The 24,527-nt window shown below is 39.6% G+C and overlaps 1 protein-coding gene across 5 annotated transcripts in view; it reads right to left on the bottom strand.

Annotated features, from left to right (window-relative positions):
* Window positions 1–16,399: 16,399 nt before the first annotated feature.
* The window catches only part of LOC110208732 (cytidine monophosphate-N-acetylneuraminic acid hydroxylase), a 92,125-nt gene continuing 83,997 nt past the window's right edge, over window positions 16,400–24,527 (bottom strand). For all 5 annotated transcript variants that reach the window (XM_020986864.2, XM_020986862.2, XM_020986865.2 and 2 more), the window contains 3 exons: window positions 21,411–21,526; window positions 20,157–20,243; window positions 16,400–18,058 (listed from right to left, as the gene is read on the bottom strand). In XM_020986864.2, the coding sequence (XP_020842523.1) occupies window positions 20,168–20,243; window positions 21,411–21,526 (192 nt within the window). In that variant the 3' untranslated portion in view covers window positions 16,400–18,058; window positions 20,157–20,167. The remainder of the gene's footprint in view (window positions 18,059–20,156; window positions 20,244–21,410; window positions 21,527–24,527) is intronic.

The raw sequence follows: 24,527 nt of genomic DNA, 5'->3' as shown, positions 1-24,527 counted from the left end.
TGGGTCTATAGAAGACTGAGCTGTTGTACAAAATGAAGACAGTATGGGGATAGTCTGTGGAGCATGAGGTCTGGATTCTTGTACTAGTCCTGCTCTGAGACTTGTGCCTTTGCTCTCACCCCATCTTATCTTCAGGTCATTCCCCCTGCCTCATCTTCAATGTCTCCATTTTGCCAGCTTTTTTACCACTGTGTACATTCTAAGATCTAGTCCAATCTTTAAAATTAAATAAAACAAACAAAACAAAACAAAACCTTCCTTTAACTATACCATCTATTCAAACTCTCATCCTAAACCTCTCTTCATTTTCACAGTCAAAGCCTTAGAAGGAATCCTCTAACATCACTGCTTCTACTTCTTTATACCTTATTTTTCACCCTTTGCAATCTGACTTTTAACCATCACTCAAATGAACCTTGTGATACTGTTGATCTCCATCTCCTAGACACTCGCTTTAGCTTTCATTTTTAGGACAATATTCTCTCATTTGTCCTTCCTGTCTTCTTCTCTAAAGCCTGTTTTTGGGGATGGTTGGTAATGACTTTCCTAGTGCTCCCATACCATACCATGGAGCATCTGTCTGCCCATCTTTCCTCTTCATAGCTAAGAGACTAGTACTTCTGAAGGATCATGGGTAAATCCAGTGCAGCATGAAAACATCAAAGGCCTGAAAGCAGAGAAGTCATATCATTTTGAGAAGGAAGGGAGGACGGGGAAAAGAGAAAGAGGAGAATTGGAAAGGGAAGAGTGTCAGAAACAAGTTTCATCAACTTCCAATTTCCCCCAAAGTGAATCTTGTGTTTTATAACTCCTATTGGAGTTTCACTTATGAATGGCTAATTTGGTATAATGGGTTTCTTTTTTAAAGGATTTTTTGAACCTCTGAGCTTCTGTGTCTTATTCCTATCTTCACATCCTTTAGTCTGACCCCCTGCAGTGTGTCTGTCAAAGAAAGCTATAGTTTTCTGCCTTAAACAAAGGAGAACGTTACACTGCGTTAAAAAGCTATCTGGGGTTGGGGGAAAGGGTTGTATGAAGCCAAGACTGGCTACCAGGCCTAATTATGTCTTTAAAAAGAAAAAGAAAAGCTCTCTCCCTCTGCTTCTGTGCTAAGCCAGACTTCCTTTTTGAATGCTTAGCATAAGTTCAGTAAGGACGGCTAGAATATGAAATGACATTTCTAGGACATGCTGTCATCTTAACTGATTTTTGCTTAACAACATTACTAATTCTTATTTCTGCTACTTCTTTTTATCATGATGAGCACTTTGAATGGATAAGTGGTCAAAATTTTTCTGACGCAGAGTGTCCCAAGTGGTAATGCAAAGTCGGCCTGTTAGAGCAGACCTGCAGTTGACCAAGGCTCTTTTCTAGGCTGACTAGGCCAAATATCTGAGCAAGACTGGTCTTATAAAAAGGTGAAATAGATAGTCACAGATGGCATGATTCCAGGGGCCCAAGAAGTTCATAGATTGTAAAATCATAATATCATAGATCTGAAGCTGGAAGGGACCTTAGAGGTCTTCAAGTCTAGAGCCCCCATTTTGTAGATTGGGAAACTGAGGCTCAGAGACTCTGACGTGCTCATAGACAGTATCTGAGGAAGGATCTAGTCTCCAAATCTAGCTCTTTATTTATTGTCCCATGCTGTCTCTGAGAAGTAAAATCATAGGATATAAGAATTGGTAGAGATCCAGAATTGAAAATGAATTCACAGTGCAACACCTTTGACAAGGCTGAGGAAGCTCCTTCCACTTTTTGACAATTCTAATCTTGTGTTCAAATATCTCTCCCAAAATCTCAATTTGGGGGCAGCTAGGTGGTGCAATGGATAGAGCACCGGCCCTGGATTCAGGAGAACCTAAATTCAAATCCGGCCTCAGACACATAACACTAGCTGTGACCTTGGGCAAGTCACTTAATCCCATTGCCCAGCCAAAAAAAAATTCCAACTCAACCAAAATCTCAGTTTAATAAACATTTATTAAATGCTAGACACTGGAGATACAAAACCAAAAATGAAATAGCCCCTGTCCTCAAGGAGCTTACATTCTATTGGGGATACATCATGTTTACACATAAATATAGTCCAAGGAAAAGGAGAACAATAAAAATTGGAGCAGGGGAGAGGATCAGGGAAGCTGTAAGGAGGAGGTGACATTTAAATTGAGCTTTGAAGGCAAGAATTGTGAGTGGTGGAAATGAAGAGGGCGTGCATTCCAGGCCTGGGAAACAGCCTGGTGATGCTGCCTAAAATTCAAAATTAAAGACTTGGTTTAAAGCATCTATAATGACCCTCCTTGCTCTAAATCATATAGTTACGATCCTATGAAACTATTAATTGTTCTGAACATCTTTCCCTCCTTCTTGATAATTGCTGTGCCATCATGGAGAGACCTCCACCTTAGGGCACAAAGGTCCCACTATCCTGCCTATAATACTGTTTCAAAAGGGACACCAATAATGCTCCACTCCACCGCTGACTCCACTTCCTGGACACCTTTGACTCTTCCTTACCACCTATTTTGCCTCCGTCCCTACCCTTCCTCTTCCTTTCTTGCCCCACTTCAAGCTCCTCTTCATGTGTTCTCTTCTCCCATTGGAATGCAAGGTCCTTGAGAGGAGGAACTGGCTTACTGAAGTCTTTCTATTGCTAGTGCTTAGTACAGTGTCTTGTCCAGAATGAGCGCTTAATAACTGCTCCGTCTACCCCCCCAGTTGTACGCTGTTAAAAGGCAAATACTCTCGAGGATGTTCTCCACATGAAGCTATTATAGGCTACTATTTCCTTAGTATGACTGTGTCTATCACATTTCTAAATGACAGTTTTCAAGAATAATTTTAGCCAGAAAGAAATAGAAATCAGTGAATTTCTTTAGGGGGAAGAGTAATGAGAGAGGCAATGAGCAGCAAGAGGAAAAAAAAAAAACCCTAGACATTAAGAGGAATGGAAGGAGATGACAAAGAGAAATCGAAGACCAAAAGTAAATTTCACTAACTTCAGAGGGCTGACCTTGCCTTCAGGGTTTGCTCTGCAATGTAGTATCAAAGACTAGTTATCAAATAATATGTTATATATATATACATATACATATATATTTACATATATGTAATTATCTGTAATATATTATATATTATGTTTTATGTATATTATATGATGTATGCAATTTATTATATATGTATATAATCAATTTCAAGTGTAGAATGCAGGGTAGCCATCTTAAAGGCATTAAAAGGACTCCTTACTCATCCTCATGTTGGCAGTCAAATCAATCAATCGAGAAGAATATCAACAACCACTCATTAACTGCTTGCTGTGTTAAGGCACTGAGCGAAGTGCTAGAGATACACAGAAAAAATACTACTTGTCCTCAAGGAGCTTACATTCTAATGGGGGAGACCACATATATAAATCAGAATATACAAAATAAATAAATAGAGGAGATAGAAGGTAACCTTAGAGGGGATGACACTAGCAGTTGAAAGGACCAGAAAAGGCCTATTGGAGGAAGTTGTACTTGAGCTCTATCTTAAAGGAAGCCAAGGATTCTAAGAGTTGGAAGTTAGGAGGAGGAGAGCATTCCAAACCCAAAGAAAACTCTGCTAGCAAGGATGATGAAGGTATTGGCATCTGAAATGAAGGCCAAAGCAATCCAGGTTTCTTCCTCTGGAGGAAGAAAAGTGGTAGAGTAAATAGAGGAAATGGCTAACTTGCATGACCTCTACTTCCTTGAAGCATTGAGTAAGGAAGAGGGAAGTGGTGGGTACTGTCTTGCACTAAGCACACTGATCAAGGAACCTCCCCAGGGGGCAGGGTGGGTGAAGACGGAAGAGGAACACAGGAGTAAGAATTTGATGGTTTGGGCACAAGACTTGAAATGGCCTTTTCGTTCCTCAAGGGCATGGTGGCAAATCCATCACACAGTACAAAACACCTCAGATTCCATATCCATATTCCAGTGGGTCAATGTCATCATCTTTATATAGGATAGATACACATTTGGTGACTACCCGCTCAGAATACTATTTCAAGATGGGCCACAATAATTCTCTGCTTCACTCTTGACTCCACTAACTCCTGGACTTCTTTGACTCTTCCTTACCAGTCATTTTGCCTCTTTCCTTACCCTTTCTCCTCCTTTCCCAGCCCACTTCAAGTGCTTCTTTATGTGTTCTCTTGAGTTTATGTAAGAGTTCTAAGAGGAAGTAAGTGGACTAAATCTCAAGGGTTAACCTTCAAGCTGAGTTGAATTTAGGACCCCTGAGTATTCCCCCTTTTTCTGGAGAGAGATCTCCTTCTCTAGCATTTCCCATTTCCTTGTTGATCCTCTCCAATTGTTTTGCCCCTGATTTCCTGATTGTTGCCTGTGTTCCCCTCCAGATCCTAATCCTGTGTCCCCACTCAACTTGGACTCTTGACACCCAATGTATCTTTTTTTCTAAGCTTGAGGTTTTGCTTTTTTTTTTTTGCCATATTTCACTATTGTTTGAGCCCTCTAACTGAAATGGCTTGCAACACTGCTCAGGGAGTAAGTTGTATCCTGACTTGTCAGGAAATGAAAGGCAGTATGGTGTAGTAGATAAAGAACTGACATTAAAGTCAAGAAACCGAAGTTCAAGCCTACCTTCTGAACTATACTGGTTGTCTGATCCTGGGCGAGATACTTAACCTCTCAGTGCTCCAGGCAAGTGTCTGAGAGAGACTAAGTTGTAGAGAAGGTGCTGACCTGCGTTGATAGAGAGTTCACTTATCTTGGGGTTCCCTCTACTGATGAAATCTCCGTGTGATCCCTATCTGTCCCTATGTCAGGAAATGAACAAGCTGTCATGACAGAGAGCTGACTTGAGAATTTGATAAGTGAATTTAGTCTCACAGATGAACGTGAAATACTTTCTGCTCCAGGGACATTCCTCACCCGACTGGCCAATAAGCAGGCTGCTCAGCCTTTGCTAGACAGAGACAACTACATCAATAAACAACAATCAACCACCACCACCTCTTGTGTGAGGTTCTAATAGCGTTAGCCCCTGAGCATGTGTCTTCATATCAGGATAAGTTGAAGGATAGATGAAGGATCCCTGTTTGCAGTGGTAGGATCTAGATTTTGACTCTGAAACAGGAAAACCTAATAATCAAACACCTTTAGTTTTTGGTGAGGATAAACAGAAAAAAACCAAAATGAAACAACCCAACTATAGTTTATTTGCCAAAAGTACCAGAAATAATTTCTGTAAGTCAAAAACAACCCTTTGGGATGTCTCTGATTCAGAAACAAAACAAAACCAACCACCCAACAAAACTTTATGTATTTAGGGGGTGGGCTAGACCAAGACAAAACTATGAAATTTGTCTTTACTGCTCTCCCACCCATCTCATTTTTCAGGATTTCTGGCTGTCCTCCTGGTACCCCTTTTCTCACTCAGTTCCTTACCCTAGGCCCGTTTCCTTAAATTTTTACTCCCAGCTGGTTGCCAATTTATGTCTCCTCTCAGGGTCATTTTAATTTTAATAGAGGACAGAAAAAATATCTTGGGATGATGCATTAGAGTGCTATGTTGGGCCAAGAACCATGGACCTTGCCCCAAATCCTACTATCTACTAGGTTGTTTGCAAGGCCAACCCAGCCTAACAGAACAAAAATTGTCTGTTTCGGTGCTGACTAAGCAGGACCAAAGGATCGCTCAGGTTTAGTCATGCTTCCTGTATTCATTTTCAAGTCAACAGAAGAAAAGAGAGTGATGAAATAGCAAGCAGTCCCTTGTGTCATTGACTGGATTACTTCAAGTCCCAAAGGAGTGGAAGTGGGGAGAACTCTCACCAAAGACCATAGTGCCTAAAAGCAGCAATGATTAAGGAGATTAAGGATTCAAGAAGATAAAAAGAAGGACTTAGAATAATTATTACTAGGGAATGGGGGAAAGGGCTATAGCTGGAAGAATTATGAAAAACACAATGGCCATAGGCAATGGGGAAAGCACAGTTGACACACAGTTGACCCACTATTAATAGGGCATTCACTGTGGTGCTGAGGAGCACTATTGTAGAACTGGTAAAGGGAATGAATCGAACATATCAAATAATAGAGCAAGCAGAATCAGGTGGAATTTGAGGGTCATTTGAGCCCAAATGTATGAGGAAAACAATGTGTCAGTGGAAAAAACACTGGATTTAGAGACAGATGTCTGTGAATTTGAATCTTAGTTCTGTTCCTGACTTATTCATGTGATCTTGAGTGAGTCATTTCACTTTTTTAAGACTCAGTTTCCCTCATTGTAAAAGAAAGGGATTAGACTAGATGATATCTAAGCAATATGATCCTCTGTATTTACACTGATTCTTCCAACCCAGAGCCTAACCCAAAGCCACCTTTGTGAAACAGCTGCTAAAGGCTGGGGGTCTGTGGATAGCTGACTGTGGCCTCAAATAGCCCTATGAGCAAACCAAATGAACTAAACAATCACACAGATAGTTATAACATTTGGAAGGGGAATGAGTAAATTAGAGCCGGATGACAGAAAGAAAGCTTAGCTAAGTAAATAAATGGGAAAGTGCCATTCAATAGCAGACTTGGAATGTAGCAATTTAGGCAGTCTAAATGAAATATGTCAGTAGGATCCTCTGAATGAAAAAAATTGGATTCCTCCTGCTATCCTAAACGAACAACATTGTTGACTTAATCCGATCCCTAAAAGCCTCCAAGAATCTAAAGTATCCAGGCAGTTCTTGACTCAGCTGACAAAATACAGCTTCTGCATGCATCCCCCAATCCTAAGAATTATCCAAAAGAAAATCTGCTCCCAACTAGGACATATACTGACCAAGTGGGTTGAAAGAGTGGGCCAGGGCTTGGAGAGAGGAAAAAAATTCTTCAGTTCATCTGCTGTGATTCCTACACTACGGCAGAACTGGAAGCATATGTAGTAAGAGATATTCAGTTACAGAGCACTCCATGCTCTCATGTAGCCAATATGCTCACCTTCCCCAGGAAAAACCTGGCTAGGAACCCAAAAATGCAATAAAATTAATTTTATTTGATAATGCATAACATTTTAAAAACATTGAAATCCTTGTTAAACCATGAGGGTTACTGCTACCTTTTCAGTAATGAGGACGCGAGTGTTAGTAATCTAAATTGAGGGAGTATTGGGGTGTGGGGGTGGTTATGGCCTCCATTCAATATCAGAAGATGATCAAAGAAAAAGCTAAGATCTCTGTGGCTCTCAGAGAGGTGGATGGTTCTATCCCTTTACCCCTTTGTTGGTGACAAGTACCCTTCTAGTTATTATAGGGGTGTGATCTATGGGAATTTATCCAATTAAATCTCTTGACTCTGCCCTCATCCAACAGGCAACTGTCCTCTTCACTTTTTGCTTGTGTTTCAACCGATCCTAATCAGGTCAGCATGACCTAATGGAGTTTACCATTCAAGTATGTCTTGATAGTATACAGTATTTTAGTCATTACCATATATTCAAAAGCAATAAACCAAATATTGTAAAACAGATACATTAGAGTATATGCCTTTAGCTCCCCCCAGTCTTGGTGAGCCTTTAAGTGGTCTATAGCCCTGTCCCAAATCTAGGAGCTCCTGGACACAGTTCAGATGCATAGACTCAGCCACCTACCACTGGCAGGTACATGAGTCTCCCATCTACTTTTCTACTTATGGCTTCCTCAAGGGTCAATGTCCAGTCAGCAAAGAGAACACTTCATCTGGGACACAGAGTCCTCCTCCATTTTCCCACTGTAGTCCTCTGTTATCTCATCTATAAAATGAGAGAATGGGCCTGAATGTTCTGTACAATAAAATGAGATAATGTTTGTAAAGCATTTAGCACAGTGCCTGGCACATAGTAGGTGCTTAATAATGCTTGTTCCCTTTCCCTTTCTCTTATAACTCTAGTAGTGTATGATTATAGAACTGAATTGATGAACCCGGACAAACGAGTATATCAGCAACACGTGATACAATCCAGTCAAGAGGAAGTGTATCAACCAATATTTGAGCACATCCTCTGTGCTCAGCATTAAGCAACGTGCTGTTAGGGATGCAAAAGACTTTGAGAAGAGTCCTCATCTCAATAATTGTGCAGTTTCCTTAGATGTATAAATCAACACCTAAAACTATTAGAGACAAACACAAATGGACTATTATAGTAAGAGGTCAAAGAAGGAGGAGATGGCCTGTCAGAGGCAAAGCTTTTGGATAGAGTTTACCTTGAACTGAACTTTGGAGAATTTGGAGGATTATGACAGTTTGAGGTAAGAAGGATTAGGGTTAGTGTAAGATATGTACCTTTTTTGGAGATCTGAGCTATTTGTGTTAGTGGTTTCAAATGTACTTCCAATGGCCATGTCCCTTATGGGAATGGTGATAGACATCTTAGTCCCCATGCCCCAGTCTCTGGAGATGCTATTTTCAGCTGCATGTTATTCCTAACAAAGATGCCTGTTTCTGTGATCTCCACTAGTATGGGCTTTAGTTTTCTCTTGTATAAATTGTAAAACGAAGGGACTGAACTCAATGATCTCTAAGGTCCTTTGCAGTTTTGTTTTTAGGTATAATTAACCTTAGATTTAGTTCTCTTTGTTTTAGAATATTTGGGTTGATATAAAGTAGCACTTCAAATATTATAAACTTACAGGAAGAGGTTATGTCATATTGTTTTCTCTTTAGCTTATGTTGTTCTAGATGCGTTGCTGGATACTATAGGGCCAAAAGTAGGGTAGAAAAGAAACTTTGCCCTGACCTCAAATCCTTTCTTCTCCTTCATTCCAGAAAAAAGGACCCTGAGTTGGTTTCATTTCCCTTTTCACATTCATCTAATCGCAAACCAGTATGTTGAGCAGTTATGTGTCTTCCTGATACCCATCAGCACAACTCTGTGTGGTCCTCCTCCCTGGCTCTGTGAAAAGTCCACAATGCTCATAGGGCTTGTGTTCCACTCCAGAAAATGACAAAAAGGGCAGAAAGGAAGCAGAGAGGCTCAAACAAAAATTATTGTTGAAGATCAATGACTCACTCTGTGGGCTACAGGGAGCCAAGATACTCCAGTTAAAGAATGCAAAAATCCTGATACCAAGGAGGATTGCCTTTTGTCTTCTTAGATGTCCTTGGTAGAAGAGTTTTTCTTTCTAAAAATTTAACACCTGGTATGTGTCAGATTTGTTGGCAAGGGTATCATATGGGTTTTGTAGTTGAACTGTTTCTAGTGCTTGGGGATTTGAAGGCATGATAGCTACAATCTGAGGCTCACTGTTGATGGCTTTGCATCCAGAATACATCACTGGCACAACAATGCAGGATACAGTCACAATGAAAATGAGCATCACTGATAAAATGCCATCAATAGGTCTTGAAACCATTATACATAATTCTTTGTTGAAAAAATAAGGTAATTGTTTAATAATTAAGAAGCTTGTGGAGATGAGAATGATCCCAATCAGGGCTGAGAGGATGTTAATGGCCACACTGCTTTGGACCAGAGTTTTTGTGCCTTTTTTCCCAGCTGCTACTAAAAAGGATCCAGAAATCATAAACAACAATGTTCCCCAGCAGGGATACCCATTGAATGTGGCAAAGAACATTTGACATGGTAACAGGCACAAAGTTATTCCAAGGCACAAGGTCATCACACTGAGCATGATCTGGGTGACCCCAATGACTATGGGTTCTCCCTTCAGGAATTTCTTCAGGGGGGCTTCAGGATACAAGTGAGATGCCAGCATCCCAGGCTGTCCAGGCTATCCAGGCTGTCCGGGCTGTTGGAATGTGGTACCCTACCGAAGAGCCATCAGGAAGATGCCATTAGATGGCTCTATAACTACCATCTCACTGGACGTGATTCTCCTAGTTGCTTCTCTCAGAGTTAAACCCATTTGCAGTTCTAAGTCTTAGGATGCTATGATCAGACCAGAAGACAGAATAATTTTTCCTTCTTGGCCCAGGATTTTTTTTCCCTAAAGTTTTTTAAATTTATTTTTATTTTTTAATATAAATTTATTTATTTGTAGTTTTCAACATTCATTTCCACAAGTTTTTGAGTTCCAAATTTTCAACCTGTCTCACCCTCTCCCCACCCCAAGATGGCATGCATTCTGAATATCCCTTCCCCTAGTCTGTCCTCTTTTCTTTCTCTCCCCCTTCTCTTATCCCCTTCCCCTTCTATTTTCCTGTAGGGCAGGATAGACTTCTGTACCCCATTTCCTGTATTTCTTATTTCCCAATAGCATGTGGAAACTTTTTTTTAAACATATGTTTTAAAAACTTTAGGTTTCAAATTTTCTCTCTTTCTGCCTCCCCACCCACCCTCATTGAAAGGGCAAGCAACTCAATATAGGTTGTATATGTGCAGTTATGCAAAACACTTCTATAGCAGACGTTGTGAAAAACTAACTCTATTTCCCTTAATCCTATTCTGCCCTCCCATTTATTCTATTCTTTCTTTTGACCCTGTTCCTCCTCAGAAGTATTTACTTCTGATTTTCCAATCTGCCCTCCTCTCTATCATCCCCCTGCTCTCTTGTCCCCTTCTCCCCCTATTTTCTTGTAGGGTAAGACAAATTTCCATACCCAATTGAATGTGTATGTTATTCCCTCCTTAAGCCAAATCCTATGAGAATAAGATTTCACTCATTCCCTCTCACCTTCCCCCTTCCCTCCACTGTAAGAGACTTTTCTTTTCTGTTTTTTTCTTTGTGAGATAATTTACCCCATTCTACCTCTCCCTTTCTTCTTCTCTAAGTATAATCCTCCCTCATCCCTTAATTTTTTCTCCAGATATGACCCCTGAGTCTTCAACTCACCCTGTGCCATCTATCTATCTATCTATCTATCTATCTATCTATCTATCTATCTATCTGTCTACATACATATAATTTTTTCTTCCAACTACCGTAATACTGACAAAGGTCTCATGAGTTATAAATATCATCTTTCCATGCAGGAATGTAAACAGTTCAATCTTAATAAGTCTCTTATGATTTCTCTTTCCTGTTTACCTCTTCATGTTCCACTTGAGTCCTGTATTTGAAAGTCAAATTTTCTATTCAGCTCTGGTCTTTTCATCAGGAATGCTTGAAAGTCCTCTATTTCACTGAATGACCATTTTTTCCCCTGAAGGATTATACTCAGTTTTGCTGGGTAGGTGATTCTTGGTTGTAATCCTATCTCCTTTGCCCTCCGGAATATTATATTCCATGCCCTGTGGTCCTTTAATGTAGAAGCTGCTAAATCTTGTGTTATCCTGATTGTGTTTCCACAGTACTTGAATTGTTTCCTTCTGGCAGCTTGTAATATTTTCTCCTTGACCTGGGAACTCTGGAATTTGGCACTATATTCCTAGGAGTTTTCCTTTGGGGATCTCTTTCAGGAGTAGATCTGTGGATTCTTTCAATTTCTATTTTGCCCTCTGGTTCTATATATCAGGGCAGTTTTCCTTGATAATTTCTTGAAAGATGATGTCTAGGCTCTTTTTTTGATCATGGCTTTCAGATAGTCCAATAATTTTTAAATTCTCTCTCCTGGATCTATTTTCCAGGTCAGTTGTTTTTCCAATGAGATATTTCACATTGTTTTCTAATTTTTCATTCTTTTGGATTTGTTTTACAGTGTCTTGATTTCTCATAAAGTCACTGCTTCCAATTGCTCTATTCTAATTTTTAAGGAAGTATTTTCTTCAGTAGTCTTTTGGACTTCCTTTTCCATTTGGCCAATTTTTCTTTTTAGGGCATTTTTCTCCTCATTGGCTTTTTGGACCTCTTTTGCCATTTGGGTTAGGCTATTTTTTAAGGTGTTAATTTCTTCAGTATTTTTTGGGTCTCCTTTAGCAAGCTGTTGACTTGTTTTTCATGATTTTCTTGCATCACTCTCATTTCTCTTTCCATTTTTTCCTCTGCTTTCCTTACTTGCTTCTCAAAATCCCCTTTGAGCTCTTCCAAGGCCTGGGACTGATTCATATTTTTCTTGGAGGCTTTGGATGTAGGAGCTTTGACTTTGTTGTCTTCTTCTGGTTGTATATTTTGATCTTCTTTTTCACCAAAGTAAGATAATATAGTCTGACTCTTTTTGCACTGCTTGCTCATGATCCCAGCCAATTACTTGAGTATTCAACTCTTTGTTAAGCTAAGAGTCTGCTTCCAATGTGGAGAATGTACTGTCCCAAGCTTCAAAGGGTTTGTACAGCTGTTTTCAGAGATAATCGTAGGGACCTGTAAATTTTCAGTTCTCACAAGTTGGTATGATAAGGGGCTTCTCTGTAACTCCTGTAACTGTGAGAAGGGGCTTCTCTCCACAGCTACTTCAAGCTCCTCCATGCCAGTGCTCCTCCTCACCCCAGCACCACTGCCCAGAACTGTGACCCAGATCCAAACACAGGCAAAGCAAGAGATCCCTGCAATTCCTCTCTGATCAGCCACTGGATTCCCCCTCAGTCTGTGGGCTGGAAGCTCGGGAAGCAGCTGCCCCCCCCAAGGCCACGCTCTTGGGGAATGAAGCTGAAACCCCACCTTCCTTTCTCAGCACCGACAGAAACAGACTTTTCCCACTGACCTTCTAAGTTGTCTTTCGCATTAGTGGGTTGAGGAGTCTGGAAACCTCCACAGCTGCCTGTGAGTCAGTCCTCTGAGGCCTGCTCCAGGTTCGCTGTGGCCTGCACTCCCCACGCTGCACTGAGCTCCCAGCCTGGCGCAATACACCTTTCTGATCAACCATCCAGGTTGTCTTAGGCTGGAAATTTGTTTCACTCTGTCTTTTTGTGGGTTCTGCTGCTTCAGAATTTGTTTAGAGCCATTTTTTATGAGTATTTGGAGGGGTTTGGGGGAGAGCTCAAGCCAGTCACTGCTTTCACTCCACCATCTTGGATCCGCCCCTCTTGGCCCAGGATTTAACCTATACATTCTGCAATGGTCTAGACAGTAGGACTGGCCTAATGCCCTTGGAAAATTTGTCTAATGGCCTGACATGACAGGAATGTTCTTGGTCTATGTTGTGGAGGTAGATCATAGATTTGGAGATGAAAAGGACTTCAGAAATCCTGAGTTTCCCTTCTTATGGTCCAGACTTGGGGAAAAGTTTTTTGTTGTTGTTGTTTTCTTGTTTTTGTCATGTATTCACGTATACCATGTGTCACTCAAAAAAGAACCTGTTGGGGCAGCTAGGTGGCACAGTGGATAGAGCACCAGCCCTGGAGTCAGAAGGACCTGAGTTCAAATTTGGTCTCAGATCAGACACTTGACACTTACTAGCTGTGTGATCCTGGGCAAGTCACTTAACCCCAATTGCCTAAAAAAAAAAAAGAACCTGTTTTCTGATGATGCTGGAAGATTGACCAATCAGATCCGTCTGCATGCCAAATCTCCTACCAGATATGATACTCTCTGAAAATTTCCCTTGACTTGTTAATATATCCAGGCATCCTGCTGTTGTAGCTAATGAATTAGAACCTGAGTGCTTAGGGTTATAAATGCCATTGAATTCATCCTGTTTTGCCTCTGAATACTAGCTCCACAATAAGTTTACAGGTGAACAAAGTCCAAAAGAAACATGGCACATGGATTTTTTGTTGGCTTCTAACAGCACTCTCTGAAAAAGTCCAAGGATAGATCATGCCTCTGACTAAGCCATGATTTTCTCTTATGGAGTTCTTTTGCCACCTGCTGACAAAATGATTTCATTACAGCTCCTAATAGATTACATATATGCTATTTGCCGTATTTACTATTTTCTTTTCCCAAAGTAATTATGAGTACATAGAAAGGAAGTATGATTTAAATACTTTTAATAAATTAAAGTGGAATGAGGATGACATTGATTAAATTCTTTTTATTTTTGTTATTTTGTTAAATTGTATATGTAAATATGTTTGAGGCCAAACCTGTAATTTTACTAGTGTGGAAAATTCCTACTATGGAATCTACCTCCACCAATGCAGATAAGCAATTTTTCCATAGCATATAGTCTGGTAAATATTTCTTAAGTACCTACCAAGTACCAGGTTGGGACTACAAAGGAAGGCCAAAAACAGTCCCTGTTTTCAAGTAGTTCATAGACTAATGGGGGAGACAATATGCAAACATCTATGTACAAACAGGTTATATACAGGATGAATTGGAGACAGTCACAGAAGGAAGGCCCTAATGAGGGGCTTTTCATAAGGATTAATGAGGATGGGGAAAGCTTCTTGTTGGAGGTGGGTTTTTAGCGGGGTTTTGAAGGAAACCAGTGGGAGCCAGGAATTGGAGACGAGGAGAGAGAGGATTTCAAGCATGGGGGACAGTCAGCAAAGAGGCCTGGAGTGTGGAGATGGAACGTCTTAGATGAGAAACAGTAAGGTGGTAATTTTCCTAGGGGCATAGAGAAGTTAAGTGACTAGTCCAAAACCACTTAGCCAGTGTTTATCAGAGGCAGGGATCAAATACAGATGTTACTGTTTCCAAAGCTGCACTCCATCCACTATGCCAGAGATTTCTTGTTAGCACAAAAATTGTTCAGATCACAAAGTTTTATTTGAGGCTTCCTTCCTATGCTGCTTGTTCATTTTTTGTTTGTTTGTGATTTGTTTATAGTGCATTTTAAAAATTGTTACTATTGGCCAATAACATTTTGAAAAAGATAGTCTTGGGGGCAGCTAGACGGCGCAGTGGATAGAGCACTGACCCTGGAGTCAGGAGGACCTGAGTTCAAATGCGGCCTCAGACACATAACACTCATTAGCTGTGTGACTCTGGGCAAGTCACTTAACCCCAATTGCCTCACCAAAAAAAAAAAAAAGATAGTCTTTCTGTGGGCATCCTCTCTGAATCTGAATGATCGATTATATAATTAAGGAATTGAGACTACAAAGAATTGTGTGTTTGTTTCTAAAAACAAACAACTCTACAAGGTAGCTCACATTGACAAAAGGGTCTCCCCACAAAAACCCTATTAAATAGGTGGTACTGAAAATTCTTACCTCCAATTTACATCCAAGGAAAATGAGGCCCCGAGATAAGTGACTTGCCCAAAGTCACACAGCCACGAAACAATGGAGCTAGGACTCAAACCCTGGTCTTTTGTCATTAACGCTAGCATCACTTCCACTATTCCACATTAATCACAGAAAATAATGCCCAGATAAAGCCGTGGGTGCTTATTTGCTCATCAGTCTCTGGCTTCAAAACCGATCTTTCAAATGCAAATGATAGCTGATAAAAATAGTACACCTTCATTTTCTCCTAAGGCATTGAACACCATATTCTGTGCATAGGTGTTTAATACTTTTATTGAAATGAATTCATCACATTCAGCATGATTTCACTTGTGTGGGGGCAGAGAAAGGATATGAGGCAAGCTAGTGTAGTAAAATGAGGAATAGTCAGGAACAGGAGAGGAGGTGGGGAAAGTGAGGAGTAATCCATCAGGGTTACAGATTTAGAGCTAGAAGGGACTGTAGTAACCATCTAGTACAATCTTTTAGTTTTACAGATGAAGAAAACAAACTCCAAGAGAGTAAGGGACTTGTCCAAGTTTGCACAGGCAGTGACAGATGCAGAATTTTAACCTAAGTCCTCAGATTATAGAGCTGGTACTCTTTGCTTGCTGCCGGGATCAAATATAAAGCCTGGTTTGGCATTCAAAGCCCTTTATAACCTGACCTCTTTCTGCTTTTCTAGTCTAATTATACCTTGTTCAGTAGTGTCCAACTCTTTGTGACCCCATGGATCATACTGTCCATGGAGTTTTCTTGGCAAAGATACTGGAGTGGTTTGCCATTTCCTCCTCCAGTGAATTAAGACAAACAGAGATTAAGTGATTTGCCCAGGGTCACATAGCTAGTCGGTGTCTGAGGCTGGATTTGAACTCAGATCTTCCCAACTCCAATCCAAACACTCTATCCACTGAGCTACCTCGCTGCCTCCTTACAACTTAGCATGGTTCTTGCTGATTCTCCCACATGATGCCATCTCTTGACTCAGTATTTTCACTGGCTGTTTTCCTTCTCATCTTTTCTTTCTGGCTTCCCCGGTTTCTTTCAAGTGTCAACTAAAGTCCCATCACCTACAAAAACCCTTTCTCAATCCTCCTTAATTTCAGTGCCTTCCCCAAGTTGATCCTGTTTCTAGCTTGTTTGCATATTGTCTCCCCTATTTAATTGTGAGAGCAGGGACTGCTGTTTTTTTTGGTTTGGGGCTTTTTTTTTTTTTAGGTTTTATTGCCTTTCTTTGTATCCCCAGGGATTAGCACGGTGCCTGGCATACAGAAGATACTTAATAAATGCTGGTTGACTACATGCTAGTTGAATGTCTTTCAGCTGAATGACGGGATGACAAAAAACATTCCCATGGAACAAACTCTCTAAGCTGCTAGTCTTAAAATATGATGTGAACGGTAGAGAAAGGAAATTCATCAAAATGAAAATGTCACGCTGCTTTGTCATATACTTTATTATAGTCCATTGGTCTAAATTTATGATTCAATAAATACTATACCTTTTCTTGTGGATTAGTCACAAAGCAGAACTCCCAGATTCCAAGCAGGAACCTACAATTAAATGTCCCTGAATAAACCGCTAACTTAGGCGTTTGCCATAATAAAGCATAAACAATCAACTTCAGTGCTATTACTACTGTTAAGTTGGGAACCAGGCACATTTTAGAAAACTGATTTCACCATCTCCTTGTGGTAGCTTTCATCGACTATAACATGAATTTTGTCCAAGAAAAAAAAAGGTAAAAACCAGTACAAGTTTGACTGAAGATATAGTGTTTCTAGGCATGATTTTCCTTGGCTCATTTGACCTTATTTCCTTCAAATCTCTCCCCAGTCTGGACAGTGATTAAATATCATGTGATGCAGTAACAGCAATATTTTAAGATGATCAACTGTGAATGACTTGGCTATTCTCAGCAATACAGTGCTCCAAGAAGACTCTGAAGGATTTACGATGAAAAATGCTATCCATACTTCAGAGAAAGAACCGATGGTGTCTGAATACAGATTGAAGCATTTTTTTAAAAACTTTCTTTCTTTTTCTTGTTTTTTTTTTTGGGGGGGTCTATGTTTTCTTTTACAACATGATTAATATGGAAATATGTTTTGCATGACTTCACATGTATAACCTATATCAAATTGCTTATTTTCTCAATAAAGGGGGACAGGAGCAGGGGAGGGAGAGAATTTGGAACTCAAAATTTTTAAAATGAATGTTAAAACTGTCTTTACATGTAATTGGGGAAAAATAAAATATTAAATAAATAATTTTTTAAAATCATATGATGATTGAACATGTATGACCTGTATAAAATTGCCCTCAATCCCTTTCCTAGCTCTCTTCTGTTTTCCCTTCTCACCTTCCTTTCTTCTACTTCTCATACGATTCGTTTTGTCTCACTTTAAGTGTCTAGGAAGGAGCTTTGCACCCTGTAGGTGCTTATTGAATGTTCATTGAATTGAATTTAGTTGCAGTGTACTAATTAAATGCCTGCTAAGTGCCAGCTACTATGCTAAGTGTTTCACAAATATTATTTTATCCTCACAACAACCCTGGGAGCTAGGTGCTATTTTTTAACTCCATTTTATAGATGGAGAAACTGAGACAAACAGAAAAAAGTTAAATGACTAGCCCAGGGTGACACAGCTAGTAAATGTGTGAGGCTGGATTTGAACAGGTCTTGACTCCAAATCCAGTGCTTTATTTACTCTACCACCTAGCTGCCTCTAATACACGTTTGTTAAACAGAATTCAACGATTGTTTTTTAATAATTTATGTAATTGTTTTCAATAGGCATTGTTTCTCTTTCTGGTTTATGAATATTTGAACAGAGTATTTTGGATTGGATAACCAAGAAATTATTGAGACTGACATTTTGGTGAAGCATTGGATTTGTTAATGTCAGCTGTATCAGTATGTATGTAAGAAAATGTGTCTCAAAAGGAAAAAGATCATATAAATTATAAAGTATGACAATCAACTGCTAATAATATTAATTGCTTCATAATGAGACTAGTGTTATCTTGTAGCCTGCTCTTCAGGAGGTAATGTCAATAAATTCTTCACATTTCATATTGCTTGAGATTCCTGTAAATTAGAGAAGTTAGGAATCAATAACAATATGGAGCCTCATTTTAGTCATTTCTAATAAAGATAATTGAGGTTCAAGTATCTTCCCTTGCCCCTCCCCCTCTTTAATTCAAAGTATTCCTTCTAGGAGATGAAGTGAAAAGTATATGAGAGAGGTGGTGTGTTTTGAGATACAAGCATGAATCACATTTTGTGCTCTCCTGGCTTTTTGCAGATTCACTATGATATATTGACTAAATCATTCAGACGTGCAATACTTTACTAAAGTAGAAATAATACCTCCACAATGAAGCTGTTTCAACATTCACACATGGACTTTGAAATTCTTTGACCTTGCAGCTCCTACAGACTTCGCTTTACTTTAGCCACCTACCAGATGGGAATATCTTGGATTTCAAAACTTGGAACTGTTCCACCTACAAAATCTCAAATTTGAACTTGGATCTTCCCTACTGTGGCCACAATAGCCATACATTCCATAATTTCTACCTCAGTATACTTACTGAACCTGCTTCTATCTGAAAGCTCATCAAGCTTCTAATCTGTTGATCCCTTCCAATCTTCTAAAAGAGATAACATAAGTAAAGCACTTTGCAAAGTGCTGTATAAATGCTAGTTATTATTATTATTGTTATAGATTAATTAACCTAGTTTATTCAACCTAGTTTCTATGGTCAACCATTTCAATGCTGCCCTCTGAAGCAACCTAGAATCCCTTGCCCTCTTAACCTTTAACCATGTCTATCAGGTTAATCCCAGGTCAGTCCTAGTGTCCGCTTTCTCTGCTCTTGCTACTAGGCTGCCAGTGTTTTTTATGTAAATTGATTTCTAAAAAGTTTTAATTATTAAGCAACTATTCTAGATAGTCAAGAAGCAACCTGACAGAGTGGATAGAGAGCTGTTGTTGAAGCCATGAAGACCAATTCAAGCCCTGCTTTTGGTACTTGGCTGTGTGACCCCCTGGCTTCTCACTGTTCTTGGGAACTCTTTAAGACTATAAGTTGCAGAACTGTTGCTAATCTGAACTGGTAGGAATTTCCTCACCTGGGAGTTCCCAATGCCAATGGAATCACACAGGTCTGGACCCTATCCTTGTCCACTTCATACAACCAAGAAAATGTACTGACTGACTTCAGTCCAATCCAACTGGGCCCCCACTACTATTCAGGGAATATTTTGTTCATCTCTTGTCAAGTACAGAATTTTCCTCAGTATCTGCTCTTAACTGCTAATACTATTCCTAGCCTGCCTAACTCTTAGTTAGGGAGACCTCACCTCCTGTGTTACTAAAAATATCATGACCACCTAGCTCAAACTTTCCAATCCTACTCTTTCTTTACATGTTGCCATATTCTCTTCACAGCACCAATATTTCTCTGTATCTTTATCAATCTCTTTCCGCACTCTTCCTTGGGGGCAAAAGGTATCTCTTCTCTTTTCCAAGGCTAACCTTTCAATATGTGCCCTGGATTTCATCCTCTCCTTCTTATTCTGGAACCTAAACCTATCTATTATACCTGTCCCCCCTTTGCTCCAGTATCTTTAATCTCTCTCTCCACTAGCTTTTTTCTCTCTACCCACAAAGAAGCTCAATTCTCTTCTTTCCTAAAAAAAGACTCCTACCATATCATTGAAACTACTCTCTTCAAGGTTACCTATAACCTAACAGAAAAATATAATGGTCTTTTCTCAGTCCTCATCCTCCTTATTCTCTCTTCAGCATTTGCTAGTGTTGACTAGTCCCTCTTTCCTGAAATTCTCTTTTCCTTTGGCCTCTGTGACGCTATATTCCCTTACTTGCCTCCCCCCACCACCCAATCTCTCTGGTTCTTCTTTTTATTCATATTTTTATTTCTATTATTTCTTCTTCTGACTCCAGTCTCCTGGCTTCTAGTCCAACACTCTGGCCATTACAATTTATTCCCCATCTGTCTTTCTCTAATACTGGCTACTACCACTTCCATTGATCTCCTGAAAGGTATTCACTTCCCTTACAAACACAATCTCTGCTTATATAATATGAGTGGAATAAAACAAAATTGAAGCTGTACTATCTTGTTACATAATAAAGATATTTTCTTAATTAATGACTTACTACGTAGTAGTCTATACTTGTTGCATCAAAAAGGACTTCCAGTTTGGTGGTGTTAAGGGAAGTTTTATTTGAAAATGATTCCAAAACCTAGGGAAAAAGTTGAAATAGGACAAGTATTTTTAATTGCTCTTGCATTGCTAGGATGCGCTTACCAGCTGACCCTCAATTACATACAAGATATAGCAATATTCTGAAGATAATTATAGCACCCCATACTCTGTGCAGCAGATAGTCATGCAACACCAAATAATTACTAAAATTTTTTTTCTTTTATCATGATTGATATAAGAAGAAACAGATATACTGATTTTAAGTAAACCTGATACACCTTTAAGAACCCAGAGTCGCCTCCATAGCATGATTGAGCATTAGACTAGAATTTGGAAGAATACTTGAATATTTTTATTATCTCAAGGTGTCATCCAGGGTTCTTGCAGGGGAAGGAGGTCCTAATGGAAACCTTGAAGGGTAAAGATGCAGCAAACGGCCCTTCCATTTTCAGTATATGTGTTGGCTGGTGAAGGGCAGTTTACCCTTCATTGGACATTTATTTAGCAATATATAAAGAACAAAGGTGATCCTTTTCAAATTTTTTGTTATTATGAAATTTAAAACTATACTACCAAATGGAATATACTATATAGATACCTATCAAGGTTATTTTTAGAAGGTACATGATCAGGAAACAGGAAAGAGGTACCTCCTTTAATTTATCCCCCACCCCCTCAGCTTGCATAGGATGCCAGACAAAAGCAAAATTTCATGAGCAGGCTAAGTAGATCTTCAGCAGGCCCAGTCTCCTGGTTCTTCCCTTTTTCCTTAGCCTCTTCCCACAAACCTCCCCCCCAACCCAGGTGGTATTCTCTCCCTTAGTGTGTCCAGTGCCTGTACACTCTCTACCTCTCTTCCAACATCAAAACTTGCTTTCTGAAAAAAACAAAACCAAACATTGTTTTCGGGGGAAAACAACAACAAATCATGGAACTAATTCATATTAAGGTATAAATGAGTGATAGCTTAAATTATGCCCTTTTAGTGGGTGAACAAAGCCTTGTCAAAGGACAAAAAGTTCTAAGGGGGGAGTTTCAAGTATTAGCCAGCAGATAAAATACAAGACATTGTGGATGGCATTAGAATCTTCCCAGTGTTCTAGAACCAAAATATATAAGTAGTCAATTACTGTACCTTTATAAAAGGATGGACCTGTGAGTGTCCCTCTAAATGCCCTTAGGGGAAGATGATTTTTGTACTTACAGATGATGATAAATGTCAGGATCACGCTGGAGTCGGGTTTGGAATCCTATATATAAGTCATCCCAGAGCAACCCATGCTTCACCACATGCCTGATAACACCAACCCGGCTCCTTATCTGGAATGGACAATCAAACAACATTGTAGATGTACGTTGTGCATTTGGGTACAGGCCCCCACAACATTAACAATCTGGAAGCAATAGCCACTGGTGGCACGGGAATGCACAGTGTAGCAAGACACGTCCAGGCAAGCACCTAGATGTACGGGGTGCTCTCCTCTCTCCCTTCTGCTATCTCTTCAACAAAGTATGAAATTCCCTTTGAAAAGGTGTGAATTGGTTTAGTTCTAAATACCTGTTGTTGAGTGGCCTTTTTTACTCTGGCATTGATGGTTAAATTCACAGCCACAGACTTACTAAAGACATGAGGATCTGAAGTTAATAGCATTTTCATGGTGTAACTTCACACACTTGAGGTGGATCTTGAGTTCAACTTTCAAAGGGAGATGGAGTATTCACCAAAATAGGGAGACTGGGAGAGGGAAAGAGAAGGGTAGAACTCTGCCTCCTTAGGGAGAGTGAGATGGGTTAATAACAAATGGAAAACATGGCCTCACTCACCAAGCACCTATTTAGAAACAGGAGGAAATACCCTGAAATTCAGAGCCAAAGCAGAGTGAATTCCCTGGAGAGAAGCCTGGGAATCTACGTTCTTCCTTACTCTAGATGAGATAGAGTAAAGGTTTAAAGATAGGGCAACCTGGACTTTTCCCTTCTCTGGTACTCTGGACTCATATGGACTATACGGGCTGAGGGGAGGGGAAGAGGACTATTTCAGGTCAAGAACTGTTTTGACCATTTTTGTGATTGGGTATGAATTTTTGCATTTTCCTATCATGTTAAATAAAACCTCTCCTCGATTCGTAAAGGGAGAAAAACAGAAAGACAAATAGAGAAGCAGAGACAGGAAAAGAAAGAAAGAGAAAGGGAAAGAAAGAGAGAGAGGGAGATAGAGGAGCAGAGTTGAGAAAGAAAGAGAGAACTGTTTCGGAGAGCCTGACATGGGAAAGGATCACTGGTGGTTTCTGGGATCACCGGTGGTCCTCTTGATAGACAGAACCAAGAATTTGAAGACAATAATTGACGACTTAAGCAACAGTGGTGACCTAGACGTGGGGGCAACCAAGCAGCCAAGCCAGGCAGTGAGAACCACATCCATGACCAGCATTGCTCAGAATCAATAAGCTCTTTCCTGCATTGTTTTGATTCGGAGGCCAGTGGGGAGGAGGAGATAGGAAAGTGAAAGTCTTTCCTTCTTCTACTCTTTTTATGAGGTAAGGCATTTTTCTATCCAAATCAAAGATCTGGAAGGGGCAGTAGTGCTGGGGGAAGAATTTATATTTCTTTTTCTATCTTCTTTCTTAATTCCATGTTATTAAACGTGTTGTTATCAAACATATTAAATGAATCTATGAGTACTGAGGGAAAAGACCTAAGATACTAGAATGCATCTAAGAAGTAAGAGCACTAAGCAGAGTATAGATAGTAAATTTCATATTTTCACATTTCATTTCATCCCTCTGTAGATTGAACCAGCTCACCCAGGAGCTAAAAAAATCTGTGTTTGAGCCAAGGTTGGAGTCCTGTTGCTAAAGTTGAGGAGGGAAAGTAGCTCAGGAAATAGTAAGGCTTGCCTTCTAATGGCCACTTGGGATACTGCAGCCTGTTAAAAAAGTAGCAACCAATCCATGAGTATTTATTAAGTGCCTGCTAAGTGCGAGGCACTGAAGATAAAAAATAAAATGAATGAAACAATCTGACTCGTAATGAGTTCCTTGCATGTGCTTCCACATATATGTAAAAAGATGTAGGTCAATGAGCTGGAGAAGAAAATGGCAAACCACTCTAGTATCTTTGCCAAGTAAATCCCAAATGGATCACGAAGAATCAGACATAACTTAATTGGTAATAACAACTTTGTTTCCTAGAAAATGTGAGTCATGAAAGGCTTCTTCCTCAGTTGTAAATGGTTTTGGTTCTTTGATGCTACCATAAAATTTTGCACATTTCTCAACTCACAATGGCAGCCTAACTTAACATTTTATAAGGAGAATCTACTTTCATTGCAATAAATCTTCTGATAATCCCAGCTTGGGCAATTTTTTTTTGTTTGGGCTTTTAAAACACGTGTTAAAAGCAGATAGGTCAGACTGCCAGAATGTTTACATTTGCTTCCCCATTCTTATATCTTTCCAAGAGGATATTTACTTATTGTGACCTTGGCCAAGGCCAAAGGAAGTACATTTTCAAGTGTATTGGAATTTAGGATTATACAGTTCTGCAGAAACTAGGTCAAAAGCACTGGGAGAATTGGCCGTGGTTAGCTCATTTGGGCTAAAGTGTGACAATTCCATAAAAGGAATGAGGAATGTTTTATTAACTCCTTACTTCGTGTCAAATGATGATAATGATGATGGCTCAAAAAAGACCTACCCAGAGGCACAGATTTACAGTTCATGTTTGGGGAGAATTAAATTAGATGTGGGTTAAGGTTAGGAGCAGATCCTTGATTAGGAAAAAAATCATGAGAAAAACACACATGGAGAATGATGATTAGCATTTTTGTAAAGTACACAGCAAATCTTAAAATGTTTTACAAATGTGAATTTTTGTTAGTATAGCTGGTTAACAAGAATGTTTTCAAGTCAGATTCTATAACTGAGGCAATAGTTCTAATAAGATAAGTTTCTGGGGAGAACTGGACAGAGGAACAGTCTGAGAACTTTGGGAAAATGTTATAAATCAAATTTCCATGTGAGTAAGATGGATCTGAAGGTATTAGTCATTTTGCTTTGTATGTCGAGGCTATTCAATGTTGCTTCTTGTTTATTCTTACACATTTAAAGGAGTGGAGGGGAGACTTTTCAACTGATTTTTGGTATTCAGGAAACTCCTTCATAGTAAAGCTGGACCCTGGAATAGGAAGGCTATATTGGAAGTTTTATCTTCTTGTTGGGTTCTCCTAGAATTCTATATAATTCTATAGAATTCTAGATGGGCCTTGGCTATCACACTCCTCCAAAGCTGACATTTGGGGAGTGGAATAATTCAATAGGGA

Source organism: Phascolarctos cinereus, unplaced genomic scaffold (assembly GCF_003287225.1).
Source record: "Phascolarctos cinereus isolate Bilbo 61053 unplaced genomic scaffold, phaCin_HiC Scaffold_4;HRSCAF=312, whole genome shotgun sequence".
Taxonomy (NCBI): Eukaryota; Metazoa; Chordata; class Mammalia; order Diprotodontia; family Phascolarctidae; genus Phascolarctos; species Phascolarctos cinereus.
This window is presented reverse-complemented; position numbering and strand designations above follow the sequence as displayed.